At 40.6% G+C, this 18,051-nt stretch overlaps 1 protein-coding gene across 4 annotated transcripts in view; it reads right to left on the minus strand.

Moving 5' to 3' along the window:
• Positions 1-18,051, minus strand: part of tcf12 (transcription factor 12) — an 87,740-nt gene that overhangs the window by 8,759 nt on the left and 60,930 nt on the right. For all 4 annotated transcript variants that reach the window (XM_034111974.2, XM_071206940.1, XM_034111967.1 and 1 more), the window contains 6 exons: positions 10,308-10,407; positions 9,680-9,819; positions 8,882-9,017; positions 8,619-8,689; positions 5,173-5,308; positions 1,318-1,391 (listed from right to left, as the gene is read on the minus strand). In XM_034111974.2, coding sequence (XP_033967865.1) covers positions 1,318-1,391; positions 5,173-5,308; positions 8,619-8,689; positions 8,882-9,017; positions 9,680-9,819; positions 10,308-10,407 — 657 coding nt within the window. The remainder of the gene's footprint in view (positions 1-1,317; positions 1,392-5,172; positions 5,309-8,618; positions 8,690-8,881; positions 9,018-9,679; positions 9,820-10,307; positions 10,408-18,051) is intronic.

Here is an 18,051-nt window from a genome sequence, read left to right on the forward strand (position 1 = left end):
GCTTTTTGCCTCAGCTACCAAGAAATGTGATCCATACTTTTATTGCAGCAATGTCGTAACAATCCTGAGAATATATCATCATTTGAGCTCCCTTTTACTAGCTGTCAGTGGAATATTTCTTTATTAAAGAACTGTAATGAAATATTATGGTCACACGCATCCCAAAGTTGGTTTTCCCAAGCAACAAGATGATGCTTACCACAATTTGCCTTTATGAATGGGACCTTTTACAACAAGTAAGTATTTGGTGTGTTTGTTATAACAATGAGTTATATCTAAAATGGTGCTTAGTTTATGTTATAAATCGTGTCACACGGTACATGAATTGAATTTTGTTCCTACATTTCTTTTATCAGCAGCTCATTTTCAGGTTATCTGATTTCATTCACTTGCATCGTGAGCTTCACCTGTGAACCCTCACTTATCTGTGGTGGCCATAAAGAGACAAAACAAAGGGGGGAGGCAGAGTGGGAGGAAACGTCCACATCGTGATGTTCAATATCCTCTTCACATGCAATCGGCTGTTTGAATGGGACTATGTGATAAGGTTGAGGCTGGATTGATTTTTACTTTAAAGTAATTTCTGTATGTTTAATCATTGTAAACAAAACATCCAAGATAAGTCCTGTAATTGATTGTATTAAAAGATAACATTTAAATAATAACAATTTAACAAAAGCCTATACAGGTTTTAAGGTTTGGCAAACCAGCAGAAAACCGGACAGTAAGTGGCAAACACATCTGTTGGTTAAAACTTAAATACATTATATTGTAAAGGTTTACATGTGTTACTATCTTGTAATTTGCTAGTAGGTATATCAGGTTGTTATTGTAAATACAAATAGAAGATATTAAGAAAATATTTACAGCTACATTTGTATCCATCGTGGTAATCTGTTTATTCTCCTATCAAATGCACTCTTTGCATCCCAGCAGAACATGTAAATGCTTAACATTTGCATCAGGGAGTAGCCGGGATGAAAGGTGATCTGGTCGCATGACAGCGAAGGAATTTCTGGAGACATGTTTTAGCAAACAGCTGCAACCCCCCCACCAGCCCCCTGAGCTGAACCCATCCCCCAACTGTCATCCCCGTCCAGCCCCACGGAGCAGGGGACAGATGGCAAGCCCGAGGGACAGGTATTGTTCAGTTTGGTTATGGCTCTGCCCCCACCTCCCTCACAAAGACATTTGTCAGACAGGAATCTCCCTGTAATGCTGGCTCAGCCCTTCCCGGGTAACTTATCCAAAGTGTGCATCGATCATGAGAGACGCCGGCAGACACTTACCAGTGACCAGTGACACTTAGGAGCTTACCAGGGAGTGAAGGGAGTTCTCATAGTTTGGAGAGGACGGAGTCTGTCCTCCAGCGCGGGGCCACTGGTTGGTACCTGATGGAGAGAGGAAGAGCGGGGGTCAGCGTTAACAATCCGGCGATTCAGTTTCACATCAACATGGCTGATAGCTGTATCCTGCTCCACTGGGTGGACAAAGCTGATCGACACACACACAATAACACACAGTCAAAACACACTGACATCCTGATATTCTGGTTTCTTGTTGTTCTATGCGAGATTTTTTGATCTTTTATGGCTCAGTTTTGTTGCATCACTTCCTGATGGCTGGACTGCATCCTGACACACGAGCCAGCGGAGGGTTAGTCTAATACCCACTTCCACCCAGAGATGTACGCTGCATCTGCACATCAATAAGCAAAGCCATGAGAGGCTGGAGAACAATAAGAGAGATGTGATGTTAGACACTAGCTTTCCTTCACACTTCCTTTTTCCTGCAAACCTGAAAACACATGAGTGATTTAAAAAATGCCGAGCATCTGAGTTTAATCAAGTTCATAATCTTCCAATTCTTCTAGTTTTCTTTCTCTTTATTTTTGGTCAAACATCTGACTGGTGTTGAAGTGGTAGTTCAATCAATGTGTCTTCATCATATTACAGCAAACACATCTGTGAACATCTGAGCTCCATTGTTACATTCCCAAAAATAAATACAATAAAGCCAAATCTACTGTTGCACTTTTCCTCTTGTCATCATAATGAAAAATAATGTATTTTATAATATGGGAAACTTAAGACACTCTGCACTACGGATTATAATGTACTTTTGGCTGGGAGATGTTCACATTGGATGTTGCCAAAAGTAAATCTACAGACCAGCACAGGACTCTAGCTGATTTGATCTGGTGTAAATTAGTGCAGAGAAAAAGGAATCCACATCTGTTCATCGCATTTCCTGTTCAGCGTCTCTGCTTTTCTCAAGCACATTCATCCAAGTAGCCTGCCTGACATGTGCAACAGGAGGCGATGCATTATACAATCAAATAACCTTAATTGACTTTGACAATAATGAAACTTTCTAGGTTATTCACAGGATAGGATGCCTGCTGGGCTTTACTGCTCAGGGCTCTTCTGGTATTTATTATCATCCATTACGGGGGAGAGATGCCAAACCCAGCCGCCACATGGTAAATGGAGTCCACTGTAGCAAACTCTACAGATACAGACTTTGTTTTTGTTATCTATCCACTGACTCTAAGATCTCTTTCTTATTATAATAAAAAGGCAATGAAACATGCAAACCAAGAAGTGGGGAAGTGGTAAAAAACTGGTATCACATTAAAAAAACCTTTTCAGTCAAAGAGTAATTCATGTTGAATGGAAATCTGAGTTTGATGTGAGAAGACTGATGCAATATGTTCACTCCTAATTGTTCACTGATTGTTTTACAAATCAAGGGTAATGTGGTTAAACACACATGAAACCACTGAACTATGGTTTTCAAAAGCAGCACAATTACACTGACAGCCAAAGAGATTAAGCACATAATGTGAAAATGTCGACAAACACAAGTTAATCCCACAGCCTTAACTGCAGGAAATGCTTTCAAATATGTTTTTCCATGAAATCACCGACTAAAATGTCTCACTAAACCTCTGTACTGGAGTTTTCATGTTTCCTTCCTCTCGCAGCCTTGGGTAAATCAGACTTTAATTAAAAGACTATTAAGAGTGACTGTGGAAGAGGAAATGAAGAATCCTCTGTTCTGCCTCAGCCTTCTCCCAGGTGAGTGAGACAGGAACTCCACATGAGCCTCGCTGGCTGCCGGGTATGAAAAATTAGCCCAGGGCTTTGGATCCCACGTGCACCAGAGAGGGCTAATTGAACAAACCAGTCCTGAGTAATGTGCTGTACATTGGTGTTATCCTAATGATGAATGGGTCTTCAACAGCCAGCCAAATGTTGTGCCAATTTCAAAGTACCGTTCTCTTATTAACCCCAGAAGCATAATAAGGGTGAATAATTAGCAAAACGACACCCATTTTTCTTAATATCCCACATGTATTCATTTAGCATTACATTTTTTTTCATTGTTAAATACACATGAATCCCTTAAAATAGAAAACCCCTGACCTTTTTTCTAACAAAGAAGTCATTAGTTTCTGGGCCAACCATTATCGCCTACGTTTTTCTCCTTCAATAACTTTGCATATGTCATACTTGTAAGAAAAATTGTATACTCCCAATCTACTTCATTGCAATTAAAACTAAAATGAACCTGTATTACATGACAACTTTAAACACTTGTAAGGACATCTAGTAACAGTACATAGCATCATAATATGATAGCCTTGGCTCTATTTATGACCATATGACATGATAAACTAGAAACTCTATTGTTATGCAGCAAGGTGTGTCATGCTGTAATAGGTCAATGGGGGGATCTCCCTCTGAGGCCAAACTCATCATCAGCTGAGTCACAGACACACTGGCAGCTAATCGGGGCCTTTTCGCTGCCTGGTCTGTGTGTGTGTGTGCGTGTACGTGTGTTTGGGAGAACAGCTGTCCATGGGGCAGGGCAACAGCTGAGGATGAGGGGGGGTGCATACATAGAGACAGCTGTCGCCTCTCCATTACTGCACATGACACAACTGTCCACTAAAACAATACGCTGGGCTTTCCCTTACTGTCTCCCTTCATTCAAGTTCCTCTCTCTCCTCTGTCAACACGTCGCACAATCCATATTCTTCTTCTTCTCCCAGTGTAGAACAAACAGGAACCTTCTTAAAGTGTTCTCTAACTGCATGGACTTGGCTTTGCACAGTTGTTTCACAAGTTTCCTGTTTTCGTTCTCTTGGGTTTGTTGCACAATCTAAAAATAATTTAGAGGGAGGCTTGTCTGTCCATCCGCAAAAACCAAGCTTACATAAAAACACTAACTGCCAAGCAATTTTGTGGAAAAACAGGATTATGTAACAATAACAACTTCCAAAAATGTCTCTTAACACACAGTAGGGTGAGTGCCTAATGTGGTGTAAGTCATAAATACTTAATGACTTAATAACAATCCTACAAAATATCAAAATGGTTATTCAAGACCCAGTTCAAACTGTTTCATTATAAAATGATCAAATCCTTGAGCACCCTAAAAGCCACAGCCCAAGTCTTTTTCATGCACTCTCATTCCACTACTAAAACTTAATTTCAAAACTGAAATGTTATTGCAAAACCACTTCAAAGTAAAATCTGGATTTATGAACATCAACCCTGCCTAAAATGCCAGAAGCCAAAAGAGATCTGTGATGTCACCGTGAGTCAATGTGGAGCAGCCCGCAGACATGGAAATAAATGTTTGAGATTCTGGACCAGCTAGTCAGGTACTGTTTAAAGGTGCTGGTGTAACAGTGGTTGCATGCTTTTTATACAGCTAACATTGCTCAGCGACTGCAGTAAGAAATCAGCTACCGTAGCTAGATCTGATAGGTATATCTTCTCTTTGCTTGAGATTAATGTTTGTTGTACACGGTCCCAGAGAAATACAATAATCAAATATAAGAATATAATAGATAAGGATTAGAGCTCCTTTACAACTAAAAGGAGTCCAACATTAAGTTTTAGGAGAACTTAACAATCCATTCTGCTTAGGCTTTAATTAATCCAACGAATGCACTATAACTTAAAATGAATAAATGAAAAGAGGCCTATTCATAAGTGCTTGTTAATTACTTTGGCTATTCCAGACCGAGGCATAATCTGAAGTTTCCGTACCTGACATATTAAAGGTAGTTTCAGAGGAGTACATGATCTACTCTACTGATAATATCTTGTGTAGGTGCAAAAGGAGTGTTTAAGATAAAACCCAACATTGGTGCTCTACCTGGCCTTCCAGACGGGGGGCCAGCAGCGGTCCCTGCTGAGGCAGCACCTGCTGGGGCGCTCAGAGGTGAAGGAGAACCCACAGGTGTCGACGGGTTGGAGGGAAAACTACTGCTAGTATGGTCAGGTGAGTAAATCTGTGGGAGCAGAGAGGAAGAGAGGAAGAGGGGAAATGAGCATCAGCAGCATGAAAAACAAAATAACAAGCAAATGTTGACTTCATCCAATTATCTTTTACATGTTTCACAGGAACCTCGACTTTGCTCGGACATTGCCCATCTCCGAAATTGATCTTCATTTTGATCTCTAATACACATCTGTTATATGTTGTGATTGCATCTTGCACCGTTGAGAAACTCTGTCCACCTCTGAACAATAACAGTATAATATATCGCTGCTCGCTGTGTCTTGATATCTTTAACAGATGTTACTACCTTCAAGCCAAAAACGTATAATCAATTATGGAGATTTTATTACCAGGGATGTCATAAAAATGCTAAGTGTATACATGTGAGCCGTTAACAGTCGTCTGTACTCAGAGCACGGCCGTTACCATATGAGCCTTAAGCAATATCCACTTTGATGTATTTCGCATGTGTACCGGTTCTGTCTCCGCTACTGTAAGTCAGTGAACTGGGAATAAGTACCTAAATAAAAATACAAATAATTTCCTAATATCACCTTTAAATATTTTTATTTAATGTTGCTAGATGAGGGAATTTAATCTAAACCGAAGTTTACTTTTATTTTCTTATTTCTAAAATCAGTTTATTAAAGGCAACGTTCAGAGCCTATTTATTGAAAAGGTTTAAACATTAGTATTGTGAATGTCATAAAAATAAATGCTACCCTTAAAATATACTTGACAAAATGAAAAGTGTAACAGAATAAATCAAGGTCACACGGCTACATAAAAAAAGTCTGTGTTAAACTTAAAGAGAAACAAAGTGAGAGCTTTTTTGTATTAATAAATGTAATGTCTCATATAATAATAGTTGGTTATAAAAGTTATACATGGAAAAGGTTATTTTCCCTTCCTATAGTAATCTATAGCAGCTTGAAAAAAAGCAGACAACTAAACTGGAAACCCCTTTGAGCCGAGAACAGTACATCTCTGATGCATTTCAGCCTGCAACAGATAGGTATTGAACAGTAAAGGTGAACCACATAACAACATCTAGTTTGATTTACATATAGTTGGTTTTTACATGTTGATAAACTCACATGCAAATGTTTGTTTTTCTGCCACATATAAGGTTACTTCAGTTTATTTCTACACCGAGTATTCTGTTACTACTTTGTGTCGGTGCGTCGTCTGATAAGTCACCGAGATCACTGCGTTTTAGGATGGCATGTCAATCACCAGGGAACAAGGAGATTACGTCTCCAGAACTTCCACCGGGATTTCATTTGTTTAAACAAATGTTGGATTAAAGCACAATCACATTCCTGATTCCTTTTCCCCGAGCAATAAGAGGATATTGTGCCATAGTGGGACACGTCTCAGAGATCTCAGGGTATTACTGGTGGATCCTGACTAATTATCAGAGAAAAAACCCGCAGATCCACAGAGATTTCTCCTCCAAGTTAAGATCAAATTGAGCTTGCAGAAAAACGTTTGACTTCAATAATCTCCTTATTCAATCTTGATCTCCGGGCTTTCGTTTTTCAATCAACTTGGAGCATCAGGATGGAGGTTTTGTGAAGTAAGGAGGAGGAGGAGGAGGAGGAGGAGGAGGAGGAGGAGGAGGAGGAGGAGGAGGAGGAGGAGGAGGAGGAGGAGGAGGAGGAGGAGGAGGAGGGATTGACTGTTGTCTAAAGGGAGGAATGATGCTTCACTACACTCCGAGCGCACAAATGGGGCGGTGGTGGCAAAGTCCACAGGGACTTGGCAACTGGAAGGTCACCAGTTCAATAAGTTCACATAATGGCAGCCCACTGCTCCTAACACTAGGGTGGGTCAAATGCAGAGAAACCGTTTCGTTACATAGTACCTGTACTACGTAATGACAATAAGTTGAATCTTCTTCATCTTCTCTGAGCGCACAAATATATCCAAATATATCCAAATATATCCAAATATATCCAAATATTTCTCAGTTTCTCAAAAACAAGCTGTTTATAATCGTGACTTCTGACCCGACAATATATGACTTTCTATTCTTTTCACTCGCTGACTACTAATGCTTCATTCAAAGTGAAACATGGCTCATTTTACTCGAATAAATGAAAGCTCCGCCTCATCATCAGTCACGCTCCCGCAGGCGGCGTGGGGCCAATAAGCACGGCCAATTTAAAAGGGCGGAGAACAAAAGCTCTACAAAGGGCGGCCCGTGGAGTTGAGCCACAGCAGTTATAAACTCCCCTGTGCCCCTGCTCCACCCACCCCCACCCAGCCCAACCGTGTCCATTTCACTACAGCTTTGTCATGCTAATACAATTGAGTCTGCAAATATAAAGGACTTAATTTGTTATTACCATCCCTAAACTCTCATATTTTGTCTTTTGACAAAAAAAATCCTCCTGAAAATACAGCTTGGGCTAGGGTGTGCCAAATAAAAATTGTCCAAAATCAAAAGACACATTTAAAACTAATCTGGTATATGAATGATATCTTTTACATTTCAATACAGTTAAAGATTTTGTCGGTTATTTCAGTTCAAAGAGAAACTCCTTGCTCAGTCTGTCCTCAACACCTCTGCCTATTTACTACTTCCAAAATGATATTTTCATTTAATGGGAAAATATAAGGCTGAGTGAAGCTCTTACCATACTTGGAATCTAATGTCATATTTCTTATGATGTTTCTATGATATAATGGCTCTGTTATAATAGATCATTTAACCAAACCTCTCCATCATCTGATCTGTGAGTCCAACTGATGCAAGCTACGGTATATCTCCTTCCATTATGTGAGCTGCAGCCAATTAAACACTGACTATGATACATTAAAGGATGTTAGAGATATCCAGGCTTGGTTTTGCAAAGTGAAGTGTAATCCACTGGCTTTAGGAGTATTTTCAATGTACAATTCCCTTTGTTGAATGCTCTTAGTTTAAGCCCACAATTATCCAGGCTTACTGTACGCCAAAAAACAACTACAAACATGTCCTCTGGGCTTTTTTTAATCAGCAGTCAGTATAGCACTTAATGCTCTGCACGATTACTAAGGTCACCTTCTTAGAGGCAAAACGGACCATTATTCCATTATTTTGCAGAGAAATCAAAAATTATTTGAGTGTATGGGTGCATGGAATATATGGAGCTTCACACCCTGAGAGGAGGTCATACTTGATGGGATTTGCAGCGACTTCTGTGTGATTCACAGCAAATTCTTAAATGCTGAGTGTTTTTATGTTGGTACAGGTCTTCGTATGTGAACCTCGAATCATGCTTGATGCTATGAATGAAAGTGAAGTCCAAGTTGAACGTTGGGTTGTAACTCACCGAAGCTAAAGCCTTGCCCAATGCATCTCCAGTCTCTGAGCTTCCAGTGGTGTTCCCCCGATTTGCAGCAGCTAAAGACAACACAGAGGGAGGCTTTGTTACAACAACCTCAGACAAATGACGAGCCGTCACGGTGTTCAAAGCAGCCGTCCAACTGCCTGACTCACTACTATAACAGAAAGGATGTTCAGCGATGAATACATCGGGGGATATTGAATCAGTCATTCTGAGCAGGTAGATTAACTGTAAACTTAGGAACGTACCCATGACCCCATCGCCTGTGTTGACAGACGAGCTGTGCGCTGCGGTGACGAATGGCGAAGTGCTGTTGTTGCTTCGATGGAAGCTGGACATGGGAGGAAGACTGGCATTGATGTCAGGAGAGTGTGAGGGGTAATTCTGGGAGACAAAAAAAAGAAACACTTTTCAGTCACAAATGTGTACGTACGAAAAAGAAAGGCTTATTTATTCTTGTATTGTAAATTCTCCTTGACATCTCGCTGGCTGCAGTAAGTAAAAGTTACTGGGGTGACGGAGGGAGATAAAGAGAGGGCAGGCAGCATCTGCAGATTCCCTGTGAAGATCTGCCAGCTGAGGCAGGCAGCCGAGATCAAACACTGACAAGAAGGGTCAGCAGTGTCTTCACTGATAATAACCAGACACACACCCACTCTAACTGTGAGTGGGAGCAGGGCGGAAAAATTATCTACATGCTTTACGTGCCTCACAACACACATTAGATCTTTAATGACGGCAAAATAAGTAACCAACCATCATCTGTTTGTATTCTTCGGCGTGTTTTTATTGCTTTTATTTGTGGTCATTTTATTTAGTTTTATCTTTCATAATCATTTACCTTTTATCTACTTTGTTTTTGCGTCACATCATACTCTAAAGTCGTCAACCTTTATTTTACGACACTTCTGTTAGGCCCTACAGTTTGGCTTCCTGTTGTTATACAGTATTGCCCTCAATTCTGACCTGTGTTTTGACTGTAAACTAAAGGTGCTACATAAATTATCATCATTATTAGGTATTACCAGTTGGGAGCTGCTGCTTACCAAACGGTCGTGTGCGTGCATGCCGTTGTAGTTTCCTGACTGTGGCATGTGAGATGAAGATCCGGAGAGCATTCCCGTGTAGCTGGGCTGACTGATCCCATTGGACGAGTTCCAAGGATCAGACGAACTGTGGGTACCATCTAAAGATAATAAAGCAATTCAGTAAATTATTATATACAACATGCACTTCAGCCTTGCCACAGTTCCAGACAGAGGATAACCTCCGACCCTACGCTTCAAACTTGGGGTCCTTTTTCTCTTTGAACTGAAACATGATCCTTGTCCTGAACACAGATGAGATAACACAGAGATAAAAACAAAACACAACAACACAGAAGTCTGCTCTACTGGGAGTCACACTTCAATAAATACTGAACACACAGGCTTAATATTACAAAAATAATAAACAGATCTGTCTGTCAAATATCACGATTGAAATAGTTTGGTACACTATTCTAGCCTTTTGTATGTCACTGTAATAACTGCCACAAGTGAAGAAATTATGATGAATGAACCGATTATGTTTATAGTCCAAAACATCTGTTTGTAAGAATCAGAGAGATCAAGCTACAAAGATCCTTTGGTGATATACTGCAGAGTAGTTATGAAGACTTGCTGTTGAACTTACCATAGAAAGTGCTTGCAAACATACTGCTGGAGGGTTTCGGAGAAGAGTAAGAAGGGGACTCTCTGTTGTAGTCTTCTGAGTTTGGAGATGGTGCGTACACCTGCCGTGAGAACAGAAATTATATTTGTAAAATAGTTTACCTAACACCACACAGTGCTAGTATTCTGTATATAAAACATAGTATGGTGATGCTTCAAGCTGTAAAAACGTTCAGCTTTCAAATCTCATATTGTGTGAAGTATCTCAATTAACTAAATGAATGTGATCTAACACGGCATGAGTAAAAACACAAGGAGTGCAGATATGACCTTATACCACAAACACACTTTAATGACTAGCAAACACTCAAGCCGGCGAGGGGGGGAGTATATTACCAGGGGTATTTGCATTTCAGATCAACTCAACCTCGAATGGAAGTATAATGATACCTGCATACATGCATAGCTCAAATGCCTGGCAAATAACAGCATATTCAGAGACAGAAATCAAATAAGTGGTACAAAAACAAGACAGCCTTTGCGTTCTGTTTATGTACCTGCTGGTGGTGGTGCAGTGAAAGGAGAGGCACAATGGGTGTTCTGTTGTACAGCTGTGAGTGTGCCAAGCTAGGTGGGAGGATCAAAGAGACCGAAGGCCAAACACCAGTGATGTGGTCTCTGACTTCATCCACTCCAGATGGAGGGAGAGAGGGCGAGGGAGAAGGTCTGAACAAATGATCCCTCCTACAGACGGGACTGGATGACCCCACCGCGGTGTAACACTAATCAGAGTCAGGCCTGCTAACTCAACTCCACCTGCAAGTTCGCAGCACAAACTCAGCAATCCTATTTTAATAGCCTCACGCCGCACTCAGATGTTGGCATCGTGACAGCTCCCTGCTTAAAGGTTGGTTTATAATGCCTGCGGATGTGATGCAACCACAAAGGTTGTTTACTCGCTCAAGTTTTTTTATGACACAGCCAGCGCTGATGGAAAATATGCCACACAAACCAAAGTGTATTAATTAAATAACTCGCTCGCACACACAGCCCACATGTGAACGTACTGTATATCAATACAGAGTGAAGAGAGCTGCTGGGGTTTGCCGAGTGAGCAGCATGCTGTTGTCTGGGTGTGTAATTAAAGTGCTATGGGAGGGGGGGAGCCCTCATGGGTCCTCTGGTTTACACATGGGCCCGGGGTGGACCGTAGTTCCGTGGAGATCTCAGGTTAGCCTCGCTCAGGAGCCCGGGCTTTTGTCTCAATGGGCAGCATATGGCAGCGGATAGTGCTAATTGTCCTTTTTACCCTGGGCTAACCAGTTGAAGGCATTAATAAACCATCCCCAAACACTGGGAGCCTCATTCCGCCGGCCTACGGAAGAGAGGGCCCACCTGGGTTTCCTTTTACAAGGCCATTAATTAAAAGCCGTCACTCACGACGATCAGCACACCAACACAGGCATACACCAGTTGTTTGAGCGTTGGCGGCTATTTTTTGTATTAACGACTACATTCCCGACTGTACCCTTTCTTTCAGCAGTCATCAACTGAGCATTAAAAGTATACTTTTAATGCAAAATATGATATTGCAGAATAATAAACGACATATATATCTTTCCCCTTCAGCAATGACCTGACCCATGTTTAAAAGTAACTTTACAAATGGTAAGGCAAACAATGAGGTCATTAATTTACTCCTGATAAGGTTATGATTAACATAAAGAATTATGATTTTAGGCACTGATCGTAGTTGGTAAAAATGTTTGGTAAATAACACCAGATAACAATTTAAAGATACAAATTGAGTGATTGGTTTAGTTTTTAGCTTGGTCTTTACACGTGACCCAACTGACATGTCCTTGAAGTTCATGCCACACTAGTCAACATATCAAGTGTTAAAACACAAGCTGTCACCTTACACTGAGGATTTGAGGTAATAACAGGAAAGGACATACAAAAACAGGCTAATGGCTCAAACAGAATAGTTCAAACACTCCCTTAATGGTGTGTCCTGTTTTTGTTCTGTAAGTCCTCATTTGGAGCTGAACCATATCTCTCGGGCATTTTGTTTCAAGTCCCAATCTAACACACTCACAAGGCTTAGTATGCACGACAGACACAAAGCCTCCTCAAACAACTGCTCCGCTCAGCCTGCTTGGAGGGCGTCGTCCTACACTGTGCGTGATACTTGCCAATGCTTTCTGGAAAAGCATGGGATCAGCATTTTCATGCATAAAACTGTGACATAAAAGACTAACTCGCTTGAAAGAAGGCGTAGACATAATATACCTCCAAGGTGTTGATGGAAGAATCGAGTTAAACATCAGGAATATGTTAAGCAAGATGCTGACGTTGCCAATGCTACAGTGTGAGCTCGAAGGGAACATCAAACACCTATCTGGTTGAATTTGAAAGAACATTTAAAAAATCTTATTGTCTTAAAATGGTATAAGTAAGAAAAAGGCAAGACTTGTTGTTATCATAAAGAGCTCTTGAAATGGCAAATTATTTCTTAATTGTATACATCTGTTAAATACATGGAACTGGAATATAAATACATGCTGTTACATAAACACAATGGGACTTTAGAGTTTAATATAAACAACAACTAAACATTCAACCACAGGTGGAAAACATCTCACAAGTATAAACAGGACAAAATAGACTAGAATCATGTATTACCTATACAAAATATATTAAGATGTATACTTAATATCTGACTCATCAAGCACATACATATGCATTTGGATGCACAACTTTCTTTTCTTATAATAGAAAGAAGATTAAAGGATTAAAAGACCCATCAGTGTGGTTTTCTTCTTCTCTAGCAAAGCATTAAAATATTCAAATTCTGACAGAACAGCAGCCTGCTGGGAGTCAGGTTCTCTACATATGGAGAAACCCCTGGCAGTCGTTAAGACCACAGAGATTGGTTAAGCATGAATGCAACCTCATACACTACTCATCACATACTGTATGTGACATGTACATACATTATTGAGTGAGATAGGCCAACACACACACACACAAACACACACACACACCACAAAACAACTCCTACAATCATGCATGCTTCAGTGCATGTGAAGAGGGCTAACCTCCGAAAAACACGGTGCAACCTGTTGCACTACTAAACAACAACATGTCATCTCTTTTTAATTTGTAACTATTTCTTGGATTACATTTTATGACATCCCATTTGTGGAGGGGAAGCTTTCTGTCTAGGGGGAACATACTCTAAGAATCACTGCAGGGCTTTCATTTCTCCTTTTTCTCTTCCACTAATGGGCAATGGAAAAAAGATCAGCGAGCTGCTCCATCTGTATTGTTTCTGTGCCACCAGCTCACAAGCCAACGGCCCACTGCGAGTTCAGAGCTCCAGATGGTGAGCCTGCATTGCAATTCTGCATTATAACAAATTAATGTGAATCAAGTTGATGCAAAAAACGAGCACCACCTTTCTTTTTCCCTTGCAGGGAAAACAGTGCTTTTGATCAAAGAGTTTGTCCGCTCTGTCCACATGCTATCAATTTTCTCCGCATCACCAACTATAACACAAGCCTGTTAATACTTAATATGAAAGAGATCAAAGTCATCTTTTGTGCAGCGGGAACAAAGAGGAAATGCTGCAACAGGTTATAAGGGAACATTTGAAACACACGCATGAGTAAGAGGACCTTTTCCATTCAATATCATTAAGATTATATCCTCTTTATTTGTCCTTTGTGGGCTCTTTATGTAGCATCACACATAGCACAGGTAATGACAGGTGTAAACTGCCTGTGTAATTTGCCTATGACAGGTTTATCACTTAAGGATTATTGAAATGCACTACAGAGCTCATCCAGCCATTGGCAGAGACCCATTGGATTTATTTTACAATTACAGTACATTACCCATACAAACAGGAACATCTTAAAACTTCCTGCAGCACACACACCATCCATCTTTAAATCCATAATCAAGTTTACAACAAGTTTCATGGAGAGCAAGTGCAGCACAGACACTCACACACACAGTGATTCATAAATTGCTCACACAAAAAACGTTTTCAGACTAACAAAAATCAAAGAAGTCATTAAAGAGAAGTTCAGAAATCACATTAGGCTCCCTGTGGCGACGTCCAGAATGCCAATGTGATTAAAAACAGATGAAATAACAGCAACACTGGTGCTCAGTGCTCAATCTGCAAACAGGAAAGTCTAGCTTCAACAGGCAGACTCTTTCTCTTAATCATTCCCAGACTCCCACTTGTTATTATTTCAACCCAGTCTGGGTGCTGAAGCCACCAGCCAGTCAAAATAAATTCAAGGCTGCAAAAAACCTTTTCTGCCAAGATGTTTCATTTCTGTGTATGAGACAACGTTTTTTAAATGGCAGAACTTTCTTTTTATGTATTGCCTGGAATATTAACTTTTTAGAATAAATAATAACCCACAACTGGGTTTGAAGTAGCTTAAAAAGAGTGCAGCAACACTGTTAGACATTTGAAATATTAAAGTCATACAACTTCATCTGATGTAATGGAAAATCAGCCTCAGGCGTATGCATTTTCACACACACAAACACAAACACACACACACACACACCCAAATACACAGTTTTTATGTCAGACACAAGGACAGTCAGATGAAAACTGAGACAGACACACACACTTCTTCCAGCTCATCTCTGTCAACACACACACATTCCCAAAGAGTCTACTTACCGATTTCCCGTTGTAGTAATACATTAAAGAGTTATTTCCCATTCCTGGGACCGGGTAGGCACAATACATCTTAGCTCGAACAGTTGAAGTGACACAGATGAACTACAGCAGCACTCTAGCTTTCTCTCTGGACATACATCCAAGCCGCTCAAAAGGGTCTGATATTTCTCTCAGCACTGGCCTCCACACACAACCCACTCAGAGGAAACTTATGCAAAGCAGGATTGTGCCATTCCACACTGTGGGAAGGGGTGGCTGACAGAAGGGAGTGGCTCATGTGGTACATCCCACTCCTAAGCCTCTGAGTGCTGAGGCAAAGAGGAAAAGGACGAGGGGGGAGGGAGGGCGTAGGGGAGGAGAGTGTAGAGAAGATAAAGCTAAGTGGGCGGGACGGAAAACAAATGTGTGAGCGGATTAAGAAAGAAGAAGGGGGGGGGGATTAATCACAGGCATAAAAATGAAGATTATCTGCAGGGGAACCCCAACAAACTGGAACTACGATGATTTGGATTTGATTAATTTGCTAAAATAAAAGGTGTCCAAATGAGTGGATCAAATGTGTTATCTTCCACACATTTTAATCCGAAGTTTGTTTTTGTTTTTGTGATGTTTAGTCAAGTCTACATTAAGGGAGGTACAATCTGCCATTTTTCCAGAATTCAAGCATCTGACAAGACATGTGACCTTTTCCCACACATGGCCCACACGCCCAGCAGGAGTCATTCGTGAGAGAAAGTGAAAGCTCAACGTGTAAGGCAAAACAAATAATCCATGAATGCAAATCCAGGTTATGAGGGAAAAGAAAGTATGTATTAAATGTGAAGTATGAGGGTTGTGGAGTTGGCAGAGAGAGACCTTTAGCTGTGAAGTGCCTGAGTTGTACAAAAATGCAACAGCTGCCGATAGGGTTGGTTTGTGACGTCGCAACATGAAAATAATGCTCCATTTCCTAAACCCTGGGGGCCTCAGATAGGGGGGAGCACCGGGGGGCAGAAAGAACATGGACAGCCATTTTACCATGGTTTCACAGCAAGCCACACAGCTCCCCATTTACCTTTATCATGTGGGAGGAGGGGAGAGCAAAGGAGAGGAGAAGAAAGGAGAGGAGGAGAGGATAGATACCCTTTTCCAGCGAGAGCTCGGTCTCGCTGGAGCCTTTCATGTCTGCCACTCGAAGCTTCCTGGACTAAACATAGGCCTGAAAACTCAATGAGAACATTATTGTTATAGAGAGATGAAAGCTTCCACTTCCCTAACAAAACTAGGCCTGGATAATGCTTTTCCTGTTAGTACTGTTATTATGTATCCCCCCTTTCTTCTTCTCTTTTAAACGTGTCCAAAACACTGGATCTACGTGTGGTTACTGTTTTACATCTGACGGTGTTTCAAATTGATTCTTAAAGGGTGTTTGAAGGGGTCTAAAACAAGTCCAGGCACACAGCAGAGTGTTGCAAGACAGATACATGAAAGCCAGAGGAGATTGGTGTTCATTTGGGAAATGATGCACACTTATCATATCCAAGCTGACTCAGGACTCTGCAATCTCAACTCTACTGATTCTGCAGGAGAAACAGTGAGAATATCTATGCATGTCAAGTAGAGGAAATGTTTGTGTAATTAATTATGTTACAGTAAGGTCACAGAGTTGATAAAAACAGAGTGCATCAGTGTATGAAGTGTAGAGGAGGAGAGACTTGAATGGACGATATGCGTGAGGGGAACATAACAGGTGCATGCCAGTGTTGTAAAAACAGGAAGCTAGTTATTGTATTGTTTTATGTTGTTGTGTCTGCTGATTTGGCCTGTTTACCGACAGGGTCAGCAGTTGGAGCTGCAGCACTGGCTGAAACACAATGTTCATAGATGCAGTTAGGACACTTAGGGTACCCATTTACCTATTTGCTTTACAATTTCCCTCCTTCTCAGAGTCAAACAGTGTTTAAGAAAAGCCTCAAGACCCACCTGTTCCGCACCGCATTTTACTGACTGTCCTTTACTTTGTTTATTTATATTTGAACCTTTTATGCTCTTACTTTTTTTTTTGTATATTACCATATTTTATTCAATATGCTCCTTCGATAACTTTTTATTTTATTTGTTTTTATTATTTTCGCCTTATAGCATTGTGAAGCACCTTGAGATGACCTTGTTTTTAAAGTGTGCTATAAAAATAAAATGCATTATTATATTATTATAAACAACACATAGACAAGATGCACGATTCAATGTGAATCTTACTTTTTGAGGATAACTTTCAACGTGATTTCAATCAGAAACAAATAAATATCCATACATTCTCTTAGAAATCATAGTGAAAAAAACACACTCACACATTTCGGAGAATTTTTTCAGCATTAAAATTCTCCACTGATAGCTCTCTGTACATCCATGGGTGCATTGCAAACAGGTTCATCTCAAAGCTTATTTTTATCTCAATTTTCTCTGAGGGGGGGCTCACTGGGTCAGACTTTAAAACCTCTTGTCTCTGGGTTGAAGGCTCAGCTCCACCCTCCTGTTAACACCACCCTCTAGAAGACACTCGAGTCATCACAAGGTGCTTTTTTTGGATTTATTTGGGTGTTGAAAAACAAAAAGAAAATCCACAGGCTCACCCCCATCCACAGAGCTCACCCCCATCTCATGCAAGGACTTAGTAATGATGTCATCAGACAGGAAGATTGTTTCCTGTAAGAAGCTCTGGTTCTAATTAGAGAGGCTGAGTCAGAGGAGGGGGGGCAGAGGCATTCAGACCCCCACCCTCACCAACTCATGGCTGTGTCGTGAACGCATTGATATTAAGACAATAATAATTCAGGGGTTCTGCAGGTTTCTTCAAGCTAAATGTAGGATATTTAAATTATTCCTAAAACCACGAAGAATTCAATTCAAGCTTCACTGTCAAAGTGTAAAAGTATTATGGAAAAAGTGTGGGGACGATGTGGCGTAGAATTATCACCTTTTTTCCAGGAAACTTTAAAAATCAGATGGTAAAAGAGATGGACTGACTAAACAATAAAACATATATTAACTTGTGTTTATTGAAGTCTTGCAAGAT

The sequence above is a fragment of the Pseudochaenichthys georgianus genome, chromosome 3 (genome assembly GCF_902827115.2).
Source record: "Pseudochaenichthys georgianus chromosome 3, fPseGeo1.2, whole genome shotgun sequence".
Taxonomy (NCBI): domain Eukaryota; kingdom Metazoa; phylum Chordata; class Actinopteri; order Perciformes; family Channichthyidae; genus Pseudochaenichthys; species Pseudochaenichthys georgianus.